At 40.5% G+C, this 25,112-nt stretch overlaps 1 protein-coding gene across 1 annotated transcript in view; it reads right to left on the minus strand.

Moving 5' to 3' along the window:
• atp10a (ATPase phospholipid transporting 10A) overlaps positions 1 to 25,112 on the minus strand; it is a 29,779-nt gene that overhangs the window by 3,147 nt on the left and 1,520 nt on the right. Inside the window, exons 2-20 of the mRNA XM_067513675.1 lie at positions 22,449 to 22,653; positions 21,918 to 22,003; positions 19,745 to 19,851; positions 19,526 to 19,657; positions 19,224 to 19,354; positions 17,404 to 17,656; positions 17,097 to 17,314; positions 16,819 to 17,013; positions 13,155 to 13,713; positions 9,937 to 10,040; positions 9,394 to 9,520; positions 8,807 to 8,991; positions 7,158 to 7,521; positions 4,655 to 4,731; positions 3,510 to 3,635; positions 3,159 to 3,359; positions 1,591 to 1,671; positions 1,391 to 1,495; positions 102 to 289 (exon numbers count right to left, since the gene is read on the minus strand). Coding sequence (XP_067369776.1) covers positions 102 to 289; positions 1,391 to 1,495; positions 1,591 to 1,671; positions 3,159 to 3,359; positions 3,510 to 3,635; positions 4,655 to 4,731; positions 7,158 to 7,521; positions 8,807 to 8,991; positions 9,394 to 9,520; positions 9,937 to 10,040; positions 13,155 to 13,713; positions 16,819 to 17,013; positions 17,097 to 17,314; positions 17,404 to 17,656; positions 19,224 to 19,354; positions 19,526 to 19,657; positions 19,745 to 19,851; positions 21,918 to 22,003; positions 22,449 to 22,653 — 3,444 coding nt within the window. The remainder of the gene's footprint in view (positions 1 to 101; positions 290 to 1,390; positions 1,496 to 1,590; positions 1,672 to 3,158; positions 3,360 to 3,509; positions 3,636 to 4,654; positions 4,732 to 7,157; positions 7,522 to 8,806; positions 8,992 to 9,393; positions 9,521 to 9,936; positions 10,041 to 13,154; positions 13,714 to 16,818; positions 17,014 to 17,096; positions 17,315 to 17,403; positions 17,657 to 19,223; positions 19,355 to 19,525; positions 19,658 to 19,744; positions 19,852 to 21,917; positions 22,004 to 22,448; positions 22,654 to 25,112) is intronic.

The raw sequence follows: 25,112 nt of genomic DNA on the forward strand, positions 1-25,112 counted from the left end.
TCAGCACTATTGCACATGTGAGATCCTTCTGGTAAACAAAACTGGCATCTGGTATTAATAACAGACATAACTCATAAATATTCCGTAACTGGAGTTTGTACCTGGGCAGCAGTGCTGTGACAGGCGTGACGACACAGAGCAGGTAGAAGAGGGGGTCCTGTAGCAGCGTTTGCATGGTCCAGTACGGGTTAGAGGGAGAGTAGCAGGTGGGACAGGAGGCATTGTAGCACAAAGCCACAGTGAAAAATAAGGCAACACTGAAGGTGATAGACAGCCAGTTCATCCAGGTCTATATGGGAAACAGGGAAAATTGCTTCAGTACTTTTTGGCGAAGCTATAAAGTTATATACAAATTAGTATAAAAAGAAAAATCTATTTATAAACTAAAAGAATAAGACAATGAAACTTGCAGGCAAGTCGATGATTTTGACCTGGTTTTATGTAACATATTTACGTAAATGGCTGTTTCTGCGCAGTTCTAATGCCAAAAACTACACACACTGATATTGCCTTGAAAAAGGAGGTATACAAAAAAAAAAAAAAAAAAAGCAATCTGTACGCACCACTTTAGATGCGTCTTTAACGAGTTTGGTCAGTTAGAGAAAATGGACTTGTTTCATTCTTGAGTTGATTGATTGACATTTGACAATACGAATACTGCACAGTGGGTCATGAGAGTATTGTCCCTGATGACACACTGAAGCACATAATTAATTACAGCCTCATAGCTGCTGCATGGGGGGAGAAAGAGCGCTGCCTGCTGTCACCTCAAATACCTTTAATTGACTTTCACAGCCATTTACAAATAGTGCATACATTATGTTCCTAAGCAGCCAGTGCACAGAGTACCTGCCATCTGAACATTTGGAAATGTTTACCTTGGGTCGATGCTGTTCCCTATGAATACCTCTCTGCACGAGAGGACATCATGTCCAGGAAGGCAGTTAGTGAAAGGGACATTTTTCATGTAAAAATGTGTCAGGCTAAATTTACACCCTTGGCATAATGGAAAAAAAAAAAAAAACTCTGATTCAGTGCCAGGTCATAAATATAAAATGGCTGCTCATGGCCAAGACTACCAGGCAGTTTAGGAGAACCACACACAAATGCCTCAGAATAAAACAAAAGATATGAAAGGGGAAGGGGGGAGCAGATGTTTTGGAGCTTTGTGGCAGTGTAAAGTGGTGGTGTAGACAGTTTGCACAGGAAGACACACTATCAAGCTGATTTACAAGCCCGAAGTGCTGCGGCACATTCTGGTTCGATTGAATCAACCTGAGATAAACATTTACGTGCCTGTCAGCCTTCGCTGTAGCTCTCAAAGCCATCAGGCTGAATTGAAGAAATCTTGAATATCAGCCTCAAATAAATAGAAAATGGGGTTTCTTACCCAGGTTTTGGTCTCAATGCCCAAGTGCAGCAGAATGGTAAATAAAGCCAGGCTTGTAACAGGAGTTCCCCACGTAAACAAGTCCACATCAGAGTCAGCATAGGCCTTGGGAGGAGGAGAGGGAGAACAGGTGGGAAAATAAGAAAGAGCAACAAACTGAGTGAAGACGACAAGCTGATAGAAATGAAAACCAGACTCACAAAGTAAGGAATGAAGAAGCAGATCAGACTTTGGTAAAAGGCATCAATCATGTTCATCCAGAACATATATGGCTTGTATTCCTGAAAGATAAAACCAAAGATTGACAGTCATGAAACTCATCAATGTGACTGAGCAAAGAGTGAAGGCAACAAACGGTATCACAAATCATTACATTAAAGCAAAGTTCTTTAAGTAATTGTGTATTTCAAAATACATTTTTGTGTCATTTTGTTTCATGCACAACTTGATGAAATGCCTGGAAAAGATTACGATAGTGCAGTAATTAAAAGACTGCTGAGAATTTACCTTATTACATCTTACAAAAAGACTCGGGGTTCGAGCTTGATCTTGTAATTAGCACTCCACTCATGAAATCTCAGGAAAACTTTAGTAAGTGGACAACTATGGTAAAAACCAATACAAACACTTTCAAGTAAGAGGAAATGTTTCTACAAGTTAGACTGAGAAATTACAATATGACTTGTTTTAGGTTTGCAGCCAAGATGTATTTTCATTATTGAAGCTGACAGGTATTTCCTCAATCACTTAGTATAAACCCTATTTTCAGAAAAGTTAGGAAAGTGGTAAAACAAAAATAAAAAGAATGCAATGACTGCAAATCATTAAAAAAAAAAGTATGTATGATTATGAATACTACAAAGAAAACCTAACCATTGAGAAAGCTTAGAAATTAGATCTTCTGTAAATAGTTCTCAGTGAACATCCATGAAAGTTAAAACTCTATCCTGCAAAGAAACAACCACATATAAAAATCCAGAAACACAGCTCGTTTTCCCTCCTTTTCATTTTTATATGTAATCCATACATTGTTGTCTCTTGTACGGTATATTTAAGTCATATAAACGAATTTGGGAATTTGGGTAGTGAAACGATAGCTTTATGGCGCCAGTGGTAGAGTGGTCGCCTGCCAACCATAGGGTCGGAGGATCGTGCCACGCTCTTCCCGACCACATGTCGAAGTGTCCCTGGGCAAGTCACTGAACACCGAACATCCCATCCCCATCCTGTACAGTGAAGGGCACCCAGCGTAAAAACTGTGCCAAATCAACATGCGGACTAATGGCCCACTGTGGCGACCCTGAACTCACAAGCTTCAATAGCTGCTTTTTCTGTTTGGATTTCTTCCTGTATCAATTTTTATTAAATAATAATTAAAAAAAAACAGAGGTTGGAGCTAATAAAAGTTTGACATTTGGCTGGTTAATTTATTTTCCTTTCCTTTCGGCTTATCCTGTGAGTTAATTGTTAAACTTCGTGTGGCATTGTAAAAATCATTAAAATGATAATAATGTCAGTCCTTTATGGACATACTTGTACCTAAGCAGACCATAAAAGAAGCAACATTATTAGCAATAGCTATTTTTACACATGCTATGATCATTTCTTTGTAGTGTGATAAATGTGAAGTCAATTTAGTTTTCATAAACAAGTGATATGACTGGATATCACTTGTATTCTGTATGTGTAGTTATAATGTTTAACTGCATGTGCACATACACATAAAAACAGGTCAGAAAGGACAAAGGGACAAACAAACAGACAGCACCTCAGAGTTCTGGCCATTCACATAGAGCTGAGGTAGATGTTGGAGTGTCTCTGCTGACACGTCTTTGTCCAGAGTGCCAGTGATGAGTTGTGGTAAGGCAGAGAACATCAGGTTGAAAAAGATGAGATACCACTGGTCAATCATGGCCGAGCCTGAGAATCCACAGTAGAACTGATACCAGAAGGTGAGTGCTACAAACATCTGAGCAGAACAAAACATACAATGGATTCACATGAGGAGGCAGAAAACTACAAGGAAACATTAACAAACGCTTAAAATTTTCTCCTTCACATTTGGATCTGCAGATATTCTGTGGAACCACAATAAACAACGAAGTGCAAAGATGCTTACAGCATTTTTGTAGAAAAAGTACAAAATCATGTTCGCCAGTCTGGAGTAGCACCAGTGTCCGTGGACCAGCAGGAGCTTCTGGAGATACCGGAAACGTGGGAGAGCAAAGTCACTTGCCATCACCGCCTGCAAAAACAAAAAAACAGAACAACATTCAATTTCCTCCATTCTGTTACACCCACCACACACACTCACAACTTCTGGAGTTATTATGGTTCTACTCCAATCTGCCTCCATTTATTGCATCTTCAGTGGGTGTAATATTTCCAAAGCAATAACCCTTAAACAAGTTGTCCACCTTTTGGGATTCAGTGTTCATCATCTAAAACTAAACCCTCCCCGTAGTCAAGCCGTGTTTATAACTTACATTTTAAGAGGCACTGCTAACCCTTTATGACACCTCTCAACTGACAACATTAACTGTCAACAAGAAAAATAACAGCAGATGTCTTGTTGTGCAGCAATTTAGTTTCTGCTGCGCTTTAATAACGGGCTCATAACCACTGCACGGGGAGGGCGCGTCTAACAGCAGAAAGGTGTGTTAATCATAATGCAGTGTGCGTTGGCCTTAGTGCAAAAATTTGCATCTCAGCTCACTGTGGAATCCTGACGAGTGGGTGCTGTCTCATTAAGTGGAAATTTGATTAAGAATGATTAATCTAGTGGTCCAGTTAAGGACAGGATACGGAGACTTTAACAGATGTGCTACACAGCAGCGTGCCTCACAAGCCTCCTCTGGAAGTTAATTGGGATTCTCCATCATTTCTATTCAAGATCACCTTTCCAGAAAAGGAAGCGAGAGGGAGGTGGTCAATTGAGGTATTTTTTTTTCGGTTGCCACTGCACATGAAGCCATCCGGGCTGTAGCACTGGGTGTGACCTTAGAGATGGGAGAAGCTCAGGTGAATAGAGTCCCAACTGCTTCTCTGCAGGTCTCAGGACACCCTGCTTGATTCACACTGGGCTGAAAGTGTCTTCCCTTATTTCCTTATCTTCTCTCCCATAAATCCTCTTAAACCTCTACTTAACCTCATTCATACAAGAGTTCATTTTTATATTCTCTTTCAAATACCCACCCCCCCACAGCGTAATCCAGTCTCCCGTGTGTGCGTGACTCCCTTCAGCCATCCCAGATTTGACCTCACCTGCATGCCTTCCTGACCCGAGATCCCCACGCCCACGTCTGCTACCTGGATCATGCTGACATCATTGGCCCCATCACCTGAAATAAATGAGTTCCTTAGGACAGGACAGTGTGTGGACAACTTCAGAACACATCAAAACACGATAAACTTCCCAATTTAGATCAGCAGGGCAAAAGTTCAGCCAGAACCCTGAAAACAGAGAGAACTTTATTGAGCACAGTGACTCCCTGAGCGGTTGTTTTTAATACGATATATGTGGAGGAATGTTAGAACATTCACAGAACTGTCAGTTTTCCCAGCTGTTATATTACAGTAATAACATGAATGTGTGTTATCAGGTGCCCTTCACCGGCTCCATTGTCCCTCTGGCTGTGGCAGAGCCAGGCTGTTGGCTATGCTGGCTGACTTATTATGTTTTTGCTCCACATTGAGGGATGTGGATGTATTTTTTTTGTCACCACAGGTGGTGGAGTGGGAGATAAAATGCTGGTGGGCAGAGAGTGCTTGGTTGTCATAATAGTAAACAGTGCTGGAGTGGCAGCGTGCGCGGAACACAAGAGGTAGGTGGTGATTAGCACGCAAACAAAGGTGACTGATTCGTGTTGGCTGACGAAAACTGTTCCTGTATCACAAAGTCTCTCCAAAAACACTAGTACCTTGGCAGTTTATAAACTGGCATGTGAACAGGTCCACAATAGATACAAATTTGCAGGTGTTGGGGATTTAATGCACATCTAAAAAAAGAATTTCACATATATCCATCTTGACATTAGCTAATAACTTAATAAATGTGATGTTTCGAGAAATTTCCCCTGGGTAGGGTGTAGAATTACAAAAAAAGATGATCTTATTAAACCTCTTATCACCCACTCATCCCTGCTCAAGGCTACATTAGCCCCTACCAACATAATGTACCCAAAATTGCCAACTGAACAATTGGCACTATTGCATTGTGGATAATGTAGGCCTGCAGTCCTTTCACAAAGAGAGAGGTGGTAAAAAAAAAAGTGTTTCATTGTGTAGCTGTGTGCAGCGTTCATTTACAGCAGCCTTTCGGGTTTGGACAACAGTTAACAATTTTATGTCTCTTTTAGGTTCCATATCATACTGTAACTAATTATTACATTATTGTTAAAGAAAATTAATGTTTGGATAAAAAAAAACAACAACTAATTTTTAACAGAGCTTGTTTTGTCTAAGTTCAATGAACACATTCAAATAAAACATAATAAGGCAAGAGTTCATTTTTGTGTTTGGAGTAACAGCAGCAGGGACTGAGAAGTCTAAGATCAGAGGACTGATACATATTAGAGCTGCACCTTCCTCTCCTTTCCCCACAGAGTTATAAAATCAAAGAGAATGTGCAGCTGCAGTGTTCCCCCCACATAATATAACGATAGAAAAGTGCTTGTCTGGCAAAAACAGGATCCTCCCAAATGCAGCAGGAACAAACAAATGGCAAAGAGGGCAAAGACAATCATAGCTCACCACTGACATCCTAATGTCACGTCAATTACTCTACAGCTTCATTAAGCCACAGTGTATAATTACTCAGGTGCCTTAAAAAACATTTTTTGTTTTTTTAATCAGTGGTCAAAGCAAATGTGCAGAAGGTGTTTGAGTGTGTACTTTCAAAATCAAGTCATATTTCAAGTCATATTTACATCACACCAGGAAAAACATCATGGCACTGTTCCCCCATGTAACTGTGTTGCAGTGAGTCTGCCACATTGATATTCATGATAAAAAGGGACATGATGTTGGGATAAATGTTATGAATTATTGAATAGTAAAGGATATAATATTTAATGATACTTGGAGACTTTAGGGAATTTGAGTGCAAGTTAAAATTGTTACAGGGTTATTTGACAGCGACGTACTATAAGAACTCAGTGAATTATATAAATATAGTTTTCTAAGGCTAAAACAGTTTAGTGTCTGACACTGAATGATCAGCTGCTCAGATATTTGATTTTGGAAACTGGACAGAAATTACATCCTTATTTTTGATGCACTGTCAGACACAAAGGTACAGAGCCCCCCCGGTGACACTGGGGAGTAAAGAGGCAGGAGATTTCAATAATTCATCATCTATTTAAGATGGGAAGCTTGTTGTTTTCCGGCTGTGGTGTTGGATTGGATGTTTTTCTCATGTAAACTTAAGGTTCTATACACTAGACACATCTTAGCATAAGTTCCAGTCTCAGCTTCTGGTAGTTGGTGACCACAGACTTTAGACCCCAGGCTTTTAGATTTCTGTGTAAAATTCCACAAATATTGTATCCTCCATTTCATTGATGCAACTCAAAAGGTTCTTTCTTTGCCTTTTAACAGATGTTAAGAATTACATATGTTTAAATTTGTTTTCAATTGTGCACAGACGGAAACAGAAAGAGGAAATGAGTTTCATTATTTTAATTACTCAAAGTAATTGGAGGAACATTATGATGTACATATCAATTTAAATAACAGTGTAATAGTGTATTGTTGAACTGGTGCTTACCTATAGCTAGAGTCATGACCTTCAGCTTGTTCCGCACGAGTTTGACCACCATGCTCTTCTGCAGTGGCGTGGAGCGGCAGCAGAGCACTGAACGACAGCTTCGTGCAACAGCCAGAAACTTATCCTCCAAAGTCTTATCCAGGGCATAGGCCAAAGTCCGCCCATCAATTACCAGGCCCAGCCGGTGCACAGTGAAGGGAGTGGTGTGGGAGGATGAAGAGAAGGAGGATGGGGATGAAGACGGATAGATCTCAAAGAGCGCAAGGTTAGTGTGGAATACTTTGGTGGCTTGGTCGGAAGAACTGCACAGGAATTTGGCCTGGATGTAGTGTAAACTCTCCTCCAGCAACAATGCACATGCCTCCTGGTTCAGAGACAGGCACAGAGTGTGTTAAACTTCAGGATCAGGACACAAAGTTGTTTTATATCAATCTGCGTGACCTGCTTCACATCTGGCAGCCAGATGCTACAAAAGCACAGAGGTTAATATTGTCAGTACTAAAATGAGTGTCCAACCTCATTCTTTAATAAAAGAGATGATTTCAATGAGAAAAAAAAGAATAAACAGGTTTACTCTGTCAAAGTTCTATATTAAAATTTTTGGAAATACGTGTATGTGCTTTCTCGCCAGGAGGTTCTAAATGAAAAGACTCCTCACATGCCTGTACAATAATATGATGCCGGTTAACTTAGCTTAGCATAAAGGCTGGCAACAACTGGTCTCTGCACCACTACTGTACCAGCATGTCTTTCTAACTTAGAGGACTGCAACAAACGATTATCGATTGCTCTTTTCAAACAATTTCTTCTTCAAATTGCTTGTTTTATCCAAACCCAAAGATATTCTATGTGATGTTCTGTTCTGGGCTACATTGATTTTAAATCTATCAAAGTTACAGCATTTTTTTGGACAAATTCCATTCTTCCTGCTGACCTCCAACGGAGGGATATAATTAACTATGTTTTTACCTGTAGCCATAGAGTGAATCAGAATCGCATGGCAAAGTACATGCTGCATGTATGAACCAGTATAAGGACAAAATTGGCAGAATAATTGCAAATTAATCAACAGACAAGTGCATTACTAGTATCTTAATTCATCTTGGTCACCGTAATATGCACCAACTAACAGAAGAGATCCTACAGTATATATTTCTCCATTCACCCATCATCAGCTGTTTTGTGATGTTACAGCCCTCAGACCTCTAAGTTTTCAAACGGCGTATTATGTGTGTTTTGATTGCCATGACCTGGCTCGGTGTGCTGGAACACAGATGATTAATAACTACCACACCTATAAATCACCGCTGCCAGCCAAGATACATTAATGCATACAAACTTGGCTAAAGGCTTCTTTCCATAGATGTTCACTCAGGTAAGGACACATGGCAGATAACTCCAGTGTTTTGCTTGTAGATTTAAGAAAGAGTGAAATTTTTCACCTAACTCTGAGCAAGACAAAATATTCAATTATTTCTTTTAAAATATTCATTTTGGGAGCAAATGCGGTTTTCATTCATTCATTCAGTTGCCAGTCACCGCGCTATGCTTAGCACCGTGTTATGTTAACTTCATATACAATGAAGTTTATCATCTCTTCAGCGCAGCATGGCAGAGTTAATGACATCCTGGCAGCTACGGCTACTCACCTGGGAATCAGCATTCAGTGTGAGGATCTCTTCTTCGGGGTCCAGCAGCTTGCAGGCATAAGCTATATTCACGGCAGTTTCCTGTTTGTCACCTGTCAGCACCCATATCTGCAGGCCAGCCTTCCTCAGAGAAGCTATAGTTTCTGGCACGCCGTCCTGCAGCCGGTCCTCAATGCCCGTTGCTCCTGCAGGTGAGGAATACATCTGTGAAAAACTCTCTTAATATGTCAGTGGCTTTCGGCTTGTCCCTTCAGGGGTCGCCACAGCGGAACCTGTTCCACACGTGGATTTGGCATGAGTTTTTACACCGGATGCCCTTCTTGCCGCAACCTTCCCATTTTTACCCAGGCTCGGGACCGGCACAGAGGTGGGCCTTGTTGGCTGGGCGGGGCTACACCTGGTCGGGTGGGATTTGATCCCGCAGACTTCTGTATCCCAACCTGATGCTCTACCAATGAGCCAGCAGGACCGCAAAAACTGTCTTATTATTTATTAAGCTAAAAAAAAGATTCAGTACCATTATAGCTAAAGATGTAGTATGAATATGACATATTCTTGGGGAGGCTTGAAAATAAACGCAGCGATACCTAAAAGCTGCAGGTTCGTCTCTAGTCGCAGTGCCGACTCAAAAAGTAGTTGTTCCCTTCCCTGGATGGCCGTCTCAGCCTCCAGGTGACGCTGCAGCCAGCAGGCATATCCCTCCTTGGTCAGAACCTAGCACGAAACACAAAGGCTCATGAACACATAATCATCTATTTAGGTACAGAGCAAAATTTAACTGTGGAGCAGCTTCTCCTTCTCTTTACAGAAGAGGAGGATTCGCAGGAGAATGTGAGATGTTGAGAAGGTGTTTTATCACATTACAATGGTGATGGGCTTTGCAGAAACAGGGATATAATGAGTCTGGCTTGTGAAAGGATAAATTAACAGCCTGGGAAAGAGGGACAGATTGCAGCTGAGTCACAAAGAATGTTACTTGGAAGGGCCGGCCCATCTGATCATCTGTGCTGGGCTACAAACAAAAGCTGCCAAGCAGCTACTAAGACACATCGTCTCCACCTTCTAAAATGGTTTAAATAGAAGAGGGCTGTTATTCAGCAATTCTTAAAAGGTTTATTGATCTACGTTACCTTTTTTGCAATGCACAGTGTACGGAGGCCATCTGCTGCGTACAGGTTCAGATAGTTCTGGGTCCTGTAGACTATTTTTCTTTGCCGTTTCCCTTTGGAGTTTCCTTAAAAAAAAAAAAAAAAGCAGATGACTAAAAGGTTAAATTATTTTTGATTTTAGGGAATTGGCTTAAGTGGTTTAGCGTTTTGGTTCCAGATTACCAAAAACGTCTTCCAAGACACACATTAAAGCCATCTGTCCTCACACCTAAACGAACCATGTCCAGTGGTGTCCACTTCACCAATCAACAGACCAAAATGGGATAATAGGATTTTACTAAGTATTTATCTCAATCAATTATTTAGAAAAATGATTTTAATCAGACAGAATATGAAATGTTTTGAATGATTAGATTTTGTTACAGAGCCTTGTTTAAGTGTCTCTCTGGTGCAGCATGTTGGCCACCTTTCTGGCAGTGGGACATTGTACAAACAGATTGGCTTTATCAGTCTCCTGACACAAATGCACCAGCCAACACTCCGATTGCCAGTCATGTAATCTCACCAATAACACAACAGCTTGGCAGGCACTGCTGCACATGCAATGCCACGCAAAATAATTTTTACTGACAGGAACAGATTAACACAGCACTTGTAATCTAAGAATTAAACGCACCATTTTTAAACTATGATAAAAAGATGAAATCAAGTACAGTAGACATATTATGATCTCATATTAAAGTAATGTGGTAGCCTCAGCTTGTTCCAAAACCCTTTGGTTAAAAGAAATACACAAGGATAGAATGAGTTTTCCGTTTTTGTCACTAGGTCCAGATGGCCTTAAAGACTAAGGAGGAAGTGAGCACAATGTTTATTTTTCCTACCACTGAAAAGTAGAAAAAAAATCTACATAAAACATTATTTCTATTTGATGAGGATTTTCGGAGTCCTATCAACACCGAGGTTTTTATATGTGGCTCCCCAATTTGTCTGCTCCCCTGAGGGTTCATTAGGAAGTGCAGGTGTGAAATAAACATTCAAATCCATGGTTTCACACTATTTCACTGATGAACCTGTGGCAAGAACAAGAAACACACTAATATAACCATAAAGTCAACAGAGGCCACACGGTAACCTTTAAACTACAGCACGGATCGAGTTGCATTCTCTTGTCCAACCCTCACGTGAGCCAGAGGCTGATTTACTATTGCCTTTGTATTTGATAAGGCCAACGTGTTTGTTGCCTCTTTACTCATGCAGCAGATCCATAGAAGTCTAATATTCACTTTTAGCCGTTTTGGTCTCTGTTCACTGCTGAGAGAGAAACATCTGACTGTAGCTGCAGATTGTGTGACTTAAGACAATAAAGTTGCAGGCATTAAAAGAGCTGAAAAAAGTAAAAAAAAAAAAAAAATAATGGGGAACCACAGGAGGAGGCGATAAAACTCTGTGGGCTCATCCTCATGAACAACCTCTCGTAGATTACGCAGTTGTTTGATCCATTTTAATACATATAGCTTTAATACAATTATTTTGTTAAGCCAAGTTCACCAAAGATGTAAAGATATGAAAACTCAGAATCCAGGGGTCTGCAGCCTCAATATAATCTTAACATCTGTCAGCTTCTATTAGTGGGTGAAATTCTTTTTAAAGGTGGAATTTGCTATTAAACAGGACCCTATAGCACAGTCAGACCAGAGTTACACAGTCTAACTTCCAAGCCCCAAGGCTGTACAGTCTACCCCCAGCACCTCTATGTGCAGTGTTATTACAGTGACACTGAATAACTCCCTGATCGTCTGAATGGAGCCATTATGGAGGTCTGTGTTATGAGGAGGCCACGAGTTAGAACTGTGTTCTAACTAACTGTTGGGTTTTGACCAATGGAAAAACAAAGTATTGAGTTGTATGTGTGATGACACATCCTGTTGGCCATTAAAGATGTTGAACTGAGACTCATGGTGAAGGAGGGGTAGGGTGTGTGTGTGTGTGTGTGTGTGTATGTGTGTATGAGAATGATCAGGAGTCGCTTCTCTGGTTAGCAGCAATGTAAATTTCAAGCAAGTGAAAAGGTTTAGCTGAAACGTTGCACCATCAATGTTAATGTCATTAAAACAATGAGAACAGCTTTGTAGTTACATATAAAAAGGACCAGCAGGCTCATCACAATGGATATTTAATACATTAAAATCCTAATGTAGTTCAGAATTCCTCCTACGAACAGGAGAACACTTTAGGTAGAAAACATGCTAAAGCAGGATGGTTAAGTGCTTTCCTCCATTGATGTGTTACAGATAACAAGTAATCATTTACTGTAGCTGGAAAACATTTTTTTCCAATAAAGCGGAGCTACTTTGTTGAGACAAACTGCAAACTGCCTGCCTATTACAAAGACAAGTCAAGACGAGCGGCTGCACTGGTTGGTTAAAGCCATCAAAATATACTGTCAATGTGTGAGCGTAAGCTTCCCACAATGCATCTCAACAGAATTGCGTGGATCCCTTTTGACTAGTCAGTGCTCAGGTTTATTTTTTTTCAACCACCTGTGGTTCTGGTTCATGCGATCAGACGCATGCATATACACTGTTACTTATTACTTCTGGTTTTGATCACACAGATTTTTTACAAACAACTGGACACTGGACTGAGAGGTAACTCACTGATTAGACAGTTCTGGTGACAGTCATCCTGTTTTATCAGCACTTCATGGACCCGTGAGAAGAAATCCAATTCTGAGAGACTGCCACTATTGCACAGACACAAAGTCATGCAATTTTACTGAACTGTAAATCAAAAAAGTGATTAACAGCTTGGAAGTGGAGAATAATGGAGAACATTTGGTCCTCTAACATTAGGGGGCGCAGTTGTTGCGTTGTCAAAATAACCTCAGCCGTTTTACATTTTTATTAGCCAAACATTAACCTGTTTCAGATTCTCAACAGAACAAATGTGCTGTATTTATTTGTTAATATTTATTGGACATAATTTGTAAATACTTTGTCAACCCTTCATTCTGCAGGCTGATGCAGTCCTTGCTAAGCATCCCTGCAGTCTACTACAGCTTTGCCATTAACACTAACCCACCCCCCCCGCCTTGCACTAAGCAAGAGAGTACACACACACACACACACACACACACACACACACACACAGTCCATGGCCCCTCTACTCGTAAGGTATTAAAATGTCAGGGCTTATTCATTTATGTATTTGCCATAAGTATAAATTTTTATTCTTACCTGTGTCTGGAGGCTTTATGAGGTCCATGATGACGGAGTCTGCTCCTTTAGTGTACACTGTGATCTGGTCTGTCAGAGGGTGTCTAACCACCACAGACATGCGTTTCCTTGTGGAGTCAAAGCCCAGTGTGTGCAGAAGTTCAAAGTTTAGCTTCCCCAGGTGTGGCAGCTCCACAGTCACCTGGTCAGGAAGGCGCCCGACCAGGGAGCACTTGTAAGCCCTGGCAGCATAAACCAGTGCAGCCTCATCAGGCGACTCAGCCTCGTAGCGAAGCTCACCTTCCTCCACAGTCCAGGCCTTCTCATCATAGCAGAGTGGGGCAGGGCTGAGGACATGGTCTAAGTTTCCTGCAGGCTGCTCCTCATCCAGTTTGGTGAGTGTGCTCTCTGCAGATGGGGAGGATAGCATGCTGGAGCAGCCCTTGTTGGAAGAACGATTGGTAATGAGGCTGGAGGAGCTGCTGTTGTTGGAGCCAGATGTTAGTCGACTGGGGGTGAAGCGTTTGATGAAGTCCTCAATGGTCTTGACTGGGGACTTCAGCTCAAACCTCATTCGGACCTGAACGACAAAAATAAAAGGTCACAACCAGATAGAGGATAAATGAGCCAATCAACTTTTAACACCATCACCCTCTATGGTCAACTGGGTAAACTACATTTACATTTAGGCAGACGCTTTTATCCAAACTTACAAGTGAGGTACAAAGCAAACAAAAATACTATACACAAAACATACATAACCATGGCTCCACTTCCAGAAAGGGTCAATTTCAGAAGGTTTTCCCCAACATTGGAAGTTCCTTCGGTTTCTTCATGATTCTTAACTGTATGTTCTGCTTTAAATAATTTGGATTATTTTGAAATTATCTCTTTAGATTTTGACAAGTCTTGTGATTGTGATAAAAAAAGTATTTATTAATTAAATTAACATCAATTCATTGTAAAAAATAAAACAATAATTGAGAGTATTGAGTATCCAGTATTTTTATATATAAACAAAATTGTAACACTATCCCAAAACATGTAAAGGACAACTTGCATGCATGCCGATTTACCTATCTCCAATTTCCTATTTCCTATTTAAACCAATAAGAAGAGAGATAGAACATGGAATCTGAAAACAACAATAAATAAATATGAAAAGAGTAAGACAGAGCCAATTCTTCTCTGAAGATTTACATTTCTTTACATCTTATCAGATAACCTCCAAACAGAAGCACAGAACATAAATAATGTATTAACGGCAAAGGCTTAATCTGAACAGATTTGTGTCTCTCACTGGCAGGACAGTGAGCTGGGGCACACAGTGTGTGGCGAACAGAGGATATCACCTTGGAACAGGATGACAACACCCAGGCTCACACACACAAAAAAACAAAAAACAAAAAAACAAAACACGGATACACAACTGTGACTGGACCGAGTAACATCAAAAAGGTACAGTTAATGTAGTAAAAAGTGAAAGCTACGTGCAAAAACACAATTTAGAAGGTTTTTTGTAGTTTCAAGACTGTTTTTATAGGACAAGAAACCAAAACAACGTGCAACAATTCCAATTCTTTAGTCGAAAGATGGAAACTGCTCCCATGTTGTTCAAAGACAGACAAACAAACAAGGTAGCAACATAAGTGCTCGATTGTGCTTTGGAATGATTTCACTAGCATTAGTCAGTACAGGGTCCTTTACTGATGCTTATTAAAATACCTCACAGCTTTCTAGATATTAATCTTGTCTATTGCCAGTCTCACTAGCGTGCTGACAAGGAGAACACCGAAAAAACATGCATCTGTCAGACTACTCAAAAAAATGTCATGATAGTTTTCCTTCATCAACATGTTATTTATTAAACATTCAGCAACAAAAATGATCAAGAACTGTACAAAAATAAAGTTATAGTCCAATGATGAAAATGAGATCATTGCAAAATTTTGCAGCCCCCCCTCTATAAAATGTTCTCTAATCCTTTGTATGTCCTCCTTTTGCCTTTAGAACCTCCTCCGACCTCTTTGTGCACTCTGAGCTATGTTTTTATCCTTTCAGATGTAATTTTAGCTCATTCTTCGTGGCACAATTGTTTCAAGTCTATCAGATTATTTGGCTTTCTGCCTTCTTCAAATCGATCCACTCATATTAATGATATTGAAATCTGGTAAAACATTTACCCAATTATTTTAAAGAATTCCCAAGTTGAGTGGACTTTTCTTTGTGCTCTGGATTATTGTTTCCTTGAAGGTTCCTTTGAATCTTCATTTCAGCTTATTGACTGATACTGGATTTGCATTTCTCTTTCTTGATCCTGTCGTTTTTGTTGTCCCAGCAAACTGCTTAAGATAGCCCCTCTTTATTTAAAGATCAAACACCCGATTTTACATATTCAGTTCATCAAGGGGGATGCAAACCTTAGCATATAATATTTATTATTTTACAACAACTTTTAAAAAATAATTTGACAATTGTGTTACTTTTGATAACGAAGGAACATTTGTAGTAGCTGAATGTGTGTTACATATTATGGAGCGGGAAAAAAAAAAACCTTATTTTTTTGCCATTTCAATGTAATGGGATACAAAGTTTCTCTCTCAACTGGAAATATACTAAAAAACAATCACAAAGTCACACAACAATAATACAAAGAGTAGCAAAATGCCTGCTACTTAGAGAGAGGCCTGAAAAACACAAGGAGCTGAAGGGCCATAGTACCAGAGCTGGAGCCAGTCAGAAAAACTGAGGGGTTACAAAGCTTGTTTGTCTTCCACCATATGAGAAATGTAAATCCTCTCCCCTATAAAATGAGACGTCAGTGCGGCTCAAAGACCAGACCAGGCCGTGGCTGAACAAACTCACTGCTGACACACTTGTAACTGGATGGTATCCAGCTGGTGATGGGGAACAGGCAAATGAAATGTGCCTTGAGCAGCATCTTCAGTGACAGGCTGCCTCACAAGCAGTGTGTGCACTGCAGTGGGTCTTTGGTTCCTACTGCCATTGGACCTCAGTCTCCATTGTTCCCAGCAAAATCTGTTCTGGTTGACTTTTGATGTAATTTTTACTGTGTCTCCTAAATTTCGCTTAAGGGATCAATCAAATATTATATAAACCCACCAACAAGAGTCAGCTCTACTGTCTCCTATTGTGTCCTGTTGCATCGCTACTGTGTACTGTACAATAAAGCCTCAAAAATACTTTAAAGTACACACATATTGTTAAAAAGACCGTTTTTAGGTGGAGTATTCATGAGAGAATAAGATGAAAGGGATTCATCATTTTTAAATTCAGTGGTTGTAATGTTTCACTTCACAATTTAACTGCCTGAAAAAACAAAATGATGCAGAGAAAACCTCAAAAGCTGCATTTTCCTGACTCCAGTGAAAGAGGACCCAGTAATGTTGTCAGCACCGTAGGTTTAACTTCTTCAGCTGTCATAGAGACAAGTGTATTATAGTAATTAAAGACAAAGCCTGCTTTCCCTGCTAGTTAGGCACTGCCATCTACTTTGCATCATGCTCACACGAATACACACAGTGAAACACAGACTAGAACACACAAGATTAAGAAAAATCAAGATTCAAACTGAGACATGGACATATAAAGTTTCACCAAAATCATAAAATAGATTTCTAAAAAAAGTAATAACTTATTAATTTTAAAGTCAGGATAATTTTACCTTCTGTCTGGGCTGGTTGGGGGAGGAGACCACCACTGTGTTGCAGATGGTCAGAGCGATGAAGAAATCAAAAATGTCAGAGAGGTCAGAGGGCAGCTGAGACATGGGCTGGCTGTGGAAGCGCATGAAGTCCATTTGACTACTGCATTCATTAACTTTGTCAAGGAGCTGAGGGTCAGGGGTGATATTTTTCTCCTGCAGGACAGAACAGGGTTTATTGTCAGTGAAGAGCTAACAGCACAGAGGACTTTGGGAGCGGCACAGTGTGGCGCACTGACCATGGGGCTGCTGAAGGCTGTGTGCTTGGACAGTATGCTGGCTCGCTTAGCCTCCGCCCGGCTACCTGTCCTGCGGTGGGACTTGGTGCTCTGGGAGCGCAGCACCACCCGGGCGCTGTGGTGGCTTGTCACACTGTCTCGCCTGGGAAGGGTGCCACCGTGAGACATACATTCATCTTCTTCAGAATCCACCTCCTGGTACATAGCAAGTCTTCGAGCTGGAACACACACAAACCCACACATCATTAAGAGCAGCAAAGACCGCTTAACTTATGGGAGGGTGTGTGTGTTGACTGGCTTATCTTACCGTTTGCATCATGGGAGTACTCCACCCCTGCCACAGTGCAGCGGCGAAACACCATCTTGTTCTCCGTCAGCGTGCCTGTCTTGTCAGAGAAGATGTACTGCATCTGGCCAAGATCCTCAGTGATATTAAGAGCTCGGCACTGCAGGTGAGAATCTGTCTCCTCGTCGTACAGATCCATGTCCTGATGGATGAAGTACACTTGGCAGATCTTGACTATCTCAATTGACACAAAAAGGGAGATGGGTATCAGCACCTAGGAGAGGAAAGAGTGTTTTATTAGGAAAGAGGTAGAGCTGGTTATCTCACCCATCACAAAGAAACATTTTACATTTCCAACAAGTTGTACTTCTCTATAGTAGTTTCATTTCAGTTTGTTAGAAGGGGGGGGAGCCCTAGTCCAATATTGTACCAGGAGGTATTTCACAGAATTCTTCTGTGTCCAAAATAAGCATAATAAGTTTATCTTAGATACAGAAAAGTAAAATAATTGATGAAATTGCCAATGTTTGTACCACAATCGTAAATCACACACAGCCCCTCTCTTAGCATCGAAACATTATCAGTCCTGCTCTCATGTGTTGGCCGCAGTTATTTAATAAGGTCTTAGAAAAGAAGCACAATCTACTTTTGTTTGGAGAGAGTGAGACATTGTCTGAAAGCTCTGGGGCACTTGTGCAGTCTGATTGTGCTACACAGCAACAATTGGAGAGTGGAAAAGTCGCTGTTACACATATAAAAGCTGAGTTTAACTTACAATAAGTAACACATTCAAATAAAATAATGCTCAGTGTTAGATTTATTTAAAAGAGCTGATCATATTAGTGTTAACTCCTCTGGTTGAACGTGTCGGTGCCATTAACTTTAAATGATGTGAAGTGAAATGATGCCAAATTTACAGAAATATTATAACTGATCCTGTAATTTCAGCAACAATATATCTAAACAGTAACTGAACATAAATGGAGAAAATCTTAGGTAAGTTCTCTAACAAGAGACAATGAACTAAGGATACACCTTACTCAGTCAAACAGGTTACAACAAAGCTTGATTATCAAGGGTCTCTGACTCGCTTATCATCGCTGACTTTTCAACTCTGTGGAATCTCTGGGAGTGAAATATAATTAGGATGTAAGCAGATAACAACCAAGGATGAATGAATACTTTACGAACTTTTTTTTTTTTAAACTTACTTTTATTATGAGAGTGCTATGCCACCTTTTATTTAATTATATGCATTTCCTTTTAGACCGATCTTGTGATGTTGAGCTTACGTTTCATGTGTTATTAAAATTAGCTTTTTATGACATAAACTATAATCTTAAGTGAGAAGTTTCCAGACAACGTTTGTGGAAAGTAGTAGAAATGAGTCATAACTCTGGAAGGGCAGGCCTCCCAGAGTTATGGGAGGCAGAAGTTCGGCCTCTACACTGTCCCTGTGGGCTAACAGGGTTGTGTGCGTTGTGTGTGTCAAAAGTGTATCAACTAATGTCTGGGAGTACAGGCAGGTCCAAGCCTCAAACAGTAACTGTTTATACAGCACAACTGAACTGCTATCTTTACTGACTTTGGGCTGTATTTACTTCCAAATTAGCTGCAACATCTGACATAGAGCAGGGTGACTTTTTCCATGAAAGCTAAAAACCAAACAAACAGACACATGAAACATGCATTTACTCTTTTGGTATTCCAGACTAAACGTGAAGATTAAGACATTTTAAATAAAAGGTCATATACACCTTATGGGGCAGAAGTAACTACTGACAACACTATTCATTTGTACAGTGGGATAAAACAATTTTAAGCTTCTGTCCATTTCATACCTGAAAGACAATGATCATAGTGAGAAAGAGATAAATGGCTGACATAATGGGCGATAGTTCGGTCCCCTCCGGACTAAGAACATCAAACACAGGTCTCTTATCTCCGTACTGAAACATCCACAGACCATGACCTGGAACAACAACACCACAAGGTCAACTCACATACATATTGGAAGGAGAAGATATAAATAAAACCACAGTAAAACACACAGTCTTTTCACCATAAATCTGCAGAATTGATTTAAATGGAATTTTCTCAAGTAGATCAAAGATTCCCAATTCAGTTAATTATATAAACTCACCCACAGCAGCAAACAGACACATGACCAGCAGGATGATGACACACCAGAACACATCTACATTCATTTGTCTCTCCAGTTTACTGCGCTTGTAGCGTGGGCCATTGTTGTTCAGCATGGCTTTGGTCTCGTGACCTGTGAAGACACGGGATGTGTTAGCAGAAGTCGGTCAGAGGTCAAGTATGGAGCGTGACAACCGACACCACAGTTATCTTATAAAACCTGCGTAAATGACGATTCCCACAGCCTCCTCTGTGTTGCGGATGGTGCAGCCACGCAGCAGCAGGTTTTCTTTGTAAAGTGCATCTCTTCTGCCACTTCGATGGATTCTGTAAAGGTAGAAGATGCATAAAGATGACCCCAAGTGGTCTTATCAAAATTTAAATGATCGTGGTTACATCTTTAAATCGATGTAAAAACTACTGATGCTCAAGGAGAAATGTATTTTCTGTACCAGAGCCCTCAAGAGAACACTGGTTTATTTTGTGGAGCACTACAATCGATCATGCTCCAAAGCATCATGGTCTTGCCTCAGCAGGAGCCCTTATCTAAGCACAAATTCCCTCCGATACAGCAGCACTGATCGCGCTACCGCACCACAGAACACACTTCGGGCAAAACAAAGTTTCTCCGCATAGCCTCAGATCTCACATCAGACTCTTCAGTTAAAGCACCGATGTCACACACACACACACACACACACACACAGTCTGACAGGACATCTTTAAAACAGCACACCAAGAAAAGTTCAACCCCCTCTCACAAAAAAGGCTAAAGCTAATGTGTTAATTGAGGGGCTGTTGTTGGGGAGACCTGAACAGTCTGTATCACCATTAATCAAATAGTTACAGAAAATATCTTCTACCTTGGAGCAGCTTTTAACCTGTGCACATTTGAAAGTCATGCAACAATAAGCTTGTTTACCAACACCAATGTGCATCCTTTGGCCTTTGACAGCAGGGTGACTGACACGTCACCACCATTATAGATTAACAGCCGTACTACACACACACACACACATACACACACCTCATCATGACACCTACTTTTGAAGAAACTGATAAAACTGAGATGCAAAGTACACTTTTTCTCCTAGAAAAGTAGTGAGTTTAGACATAGTGTCATTGGCCATTAGGTCACACAACACTGCTGAGACCAAAGCACCCACCCACCACACAGCTCTGCCACTGTGCCCTGTGCTCCACTGTATCTTGGCAACTGAATACCTGCAGCATCTGGTCTCCTTCTGAACAAAGAATAAGTGTCATAATCATGTGAGTGCAGGTCAGCCCAGCCGGCTTATTGTAGGCTCAGAGGACGTTCGTCATCTGCTGCCTCACACAGCACTATCGAACATGTCCCAGTGAGGAGACTCGGTGAAAAGATCATCTAGAGACTGAAGGAACAGTTGTGAGGAATGTGTCTCTTCTCTTCTATGCCAGGAGTTAAATGAGAAGACGCACAGACACAAAGAAAAAAATATTATGCCAGGTAGTTTTTAAAGGGGCAGTTTTGCAATTCAGTGTCAACAAAGGACCCAAAGGACCAGAAGTTCAGTGGTTCGATCCCCGGTCCTGGCTACGTGTCGAAGTGTCCTTGGGTAAGACACTGAACCCTAAGTTGCTCCCTGTCGGTCAGGTGAGCACTTTGCATATAAGCCATGGCCATCGGTGTGTGTGTAAATGGTTGAATGGGAATCAACATTGTAAAGCGCTTTGAATAAAAGTGCTATATAAAAGTGTCCATTCAGCATTTACCATTTATTTTCTACTGACCCTGGAATACTCTGCTTAATCTCAGTCAGAGTCTTCTGTCATCCCCACTCAACATGTCCACAGTACAGATTAATCATGTAGAGAAACCTTTGGAAAGCATGCTCGCATTTCAACTGTTAACACAAGCTAAAGGAAGACAGGAAAGGAAACACAGGAAACCAGCAGAGAGTAAGGGGGTATGTTGTTGCTACACACCCAAGCTGGCTGGTCGTGGTACAAGGCTAAGCATTACCACTATAGCCACCACAGTGCAAAAGTAGCATTTCATTTCGGATGGAAGGAAGCATATACATGACCAAACATGCATGGTCACATAGAGAATCCCCTGAAACAACATCCCAAGTGGGCCAATCGTAATTTTGATGTGGAAAAAACTACTTAAATCATAATCATAAGATCAAAACTCCTGGCTTGTCAACAAAACCACAGTTTCAGTTTATTTCCATTTTCAAGCTCAGCAGTCACTACATTTACAGTGAAATGAAAAGCAAATGTGAATCTTTATCGTGAGGTAAAAAGTATGAAAAAGGAGCGTGCTGGGTTCAAAACACTTTCAAAGAGTTACCACCACATGTTGGACATCCATCAGCCGCATACAGACAAAACAAGGAAACACTCACATGTAGCCTCGGAATCTGTTCAGGTCATTGTTGGGCTTTTCACATTCAATTATACTGTTGTACTTCCAGGGGTCAAAATCACAATCCTGCAAAAAAAACAAACAGCACATCATTCAGGCAGTAAACACAACTCCAGACCAGTGACTGTGCCGTATTTGCTGAATATACAGTATGTATTCCCACAAAGTCAATCTACCAATTTCTATGTGTATGTTATGGTATCAACCCTTTTTACATCATCCGAGCTGCTGTAAGTGTGAGTTTGCTTATTTTTCATGGGTCTTTCATCATGATAACTGTACAAACTGGGTTTGAAGAACGGGGGACATGGCAGGAAACACTGTCTTTTTAATAAACAATTTTTTATGTCTTTTTCTTGTGTCAAAACTGTCAAACACGTAAACAAGAAAGACAGAACTGTCATTTAATTATAATGAAGAAAAAACTGAAGGAAACAAACCCAGTTTTTAAAATTTACTAGATTTACTCAGCAGGTCCTGAAAAAACAAACAAACAAAAACAAAAACTGACCAGTTCAAAGAAGCTGCGGGCGACCTGCCTCTGCTTGAGGTTGGTCTCTCCATCCAGTGTGGCTGTCTCAATGTGGCACAGGCGGTCCGGGTCACTGGAGCTCAGCAGCAGAATGTCAGCAGGGAGGATCTCGTTACATCTTAGCTTGATGAAGTCTCCCACTCGCACCTCCTTCCAGTACTTCTCCACGTAGCGTCTCTCTGCTCTGCCAGAACAACACGATGGCAAACGGTCGGTGTAAACTGATTAATGAGAAGATGCAGGGCTATTGTTTTCAATAATTGCTGTTCCACGAGCCAAAACTGTCACACGACTTTCATAAATCTGCACCTGCATGGGGCAGCCTGTTTGTTGATGCTAAAGCTGTCATAAAGAACTGCAAACCTGCTCTGAACCAACCGCTCCACCTCTTTCTCAAGGTGTTTGTCAAAATACATCACTGGACAATATACACAGGTTTGCAGTGTAGGTCGATGGGAGAAAACAGTTTAAGAGAGATGAATTAGTAGAAAGGATCCACCTCACAGGACACCACATTCTCTTTGCTACCAGGCAAACAGTGAGGAGATTCTCACAACGCTTTGCTATTTTTAGCCAGCGTCTCACAACAGACTGATTCTTCTTACCGCAAAATGAGTTTGTGGTGTTACGTCAGGATTTTGTACATGCTGTCACTACACTGAGCAACAGTTGCTGTACTCTTAAACACGGATGGATAACAACTTTTTGAAGCTGTGCTAATGGGAACCAGGAGAATGGCCAATGTGATATTCCTGGTAGCAAATATGCTAAATAATGCATGTCTCTGAGCTATAAACAACAATGAAAGGAAAAACACTGGGGTTTATTCATAACAACCTCCCTCCTGACATTAATGACTCACATACAAGTGTATAAAATACTCCTTTCTTTGAATTAGTCAGTGAAATGCATGTGGTGGCAGCATTTTTATTTATTTTTTCTCCCCAGGCACTTCTTATTCTAGCGCAGACAAACACATCCTGAATACAACAAAATGCACATAGTACAGACTAGGACAATGACAAACAATAAAAATGCATGTTAATACTATTTCGCCTATTTTCCATTGCCCAAACAATATCCTGAGGACAGTGAATGTACTTTCCAAAGCTGCAGCCCAGAATAGTTAGATAAGTGACCCAGATATGCTTTTAAAGTTTGCTACTGCAGAAAAAGAAGCCTCAAAGCAAAGTGTTACACCACAAAGGCCTTAGACAGCAACAGGCGAAGTAACCTAATTATTCAAACAAAAATGTTAAATATGGTTTCAGCTTTTCAAATGCAATGATTTTTTGTTGTTGTTGTTCTTCTTACATCTGATAGTAAACTGAATTTCTGTTCAACTAGTTAAATAACAAAACCCCAATGTTATTTAACCAACAGGTATTTATTTTGTTCACATTTAATTCGATCATATCCTATACTATCCAAACAATTATTCAACAAATAATTTGCAGAGAAATCCACCCATCAACCCATTATCTGTGGCCACTCCATCACCATGCCGCTGGCACAGAAATCTGATACAAGCAGATAGCTGCAACCTAAGTATAGTTAAATAATTACGCATCAAGTTTTCTTAGAAGAACCTTCTGTGAAAGGTTTTAATAATTAAGTTTTTCAGCAAAAATGCAAAACAGTTTTGAGGATTCAGGCTTCTGTGATGTTAGAATTTTGAGGATATGTCTTACATCATTAAAACCCTATTTTTTTAAATAAATCTTTGGGTTCAAAAAACAATCCCCCCCCCCCCCAAAAAAAAATGAATTCTATAAGACCTTGTCTTTTTTGGCTTTGGGACATTTTTAAAGCATTTTTCAGAATTTTCTGTTTGTTTTCTTGGCCCACATAAGTAGTTAAAAAAAACAATAAGTGGACTAAGCGATAAACGATGTGACTGTTAGTTACATCACTCTTCAGTTTAGATACACAGCTTTTGTTAGTTTGAAGGGAACACTATGATAATTAAAGATACCCAACAGTAATTTTATATGCGTTATTCAAATTGAGCATAGACATTTTGTTATCTGTGACTTCACACCTTATTAAATATATACAACCCAATATACTGTAACCACATCATCGTCTGCGAATACTATCTGTTTGAAACACCCTGGCCACTCTTCCTTCTTGTGGTCCTTGTTTAAAAAGGTCACAGCTACAGCAAACACTTCACTGTTAGGATTAGTGCACCAGTCCCAAATAGAGTAAATTCACAGTAATGTTGTCCCGTTGCTCCCAGTGGCTCTCGAAAGCCTGTCCTTCATGATGCTTACTGCAACTGTGACATTTATCTTCCATTCTCTGTACGACAACAAAATAATTATGGCAAACAGAGCGGTGACGTGACGTCCCTCACACATCACTGATCAATTATCCAGTTATGGGAGGATATATCAGGCCAGAAGGACAACATCAAGATAAAAGCCGTGGCAGTGTAACTGGCCCTTCAGTGACCTGGAGTCGGAAGAGTACCAGCAGATGTTGTTGCTGTCTGTAAAGCTGCTTAAAAGCAGAGTATTTATATTCCAGCAAACCAAATTTACTAATGCAACTGTGAGATTTGACTGGCTATAGTTACTGTTTTTATAGATTTATATCTATGTTGCTGCTCCAAAGTCTACATTTATGAGGATTCGTCTA

This window comes from Channa argus, chromosome 8, assembly GCF_033026475.1.
Source record: "Channa argus isolate prfri chromosome 8, Channa argus male v1.0, whole genome shotgun sequence".
Taxonomy (NCBI): Eukaryota; Metazoa; Chordata; class Actinopteri; order Anabantiformes; family Channidae; genus Channa; species Channa argus.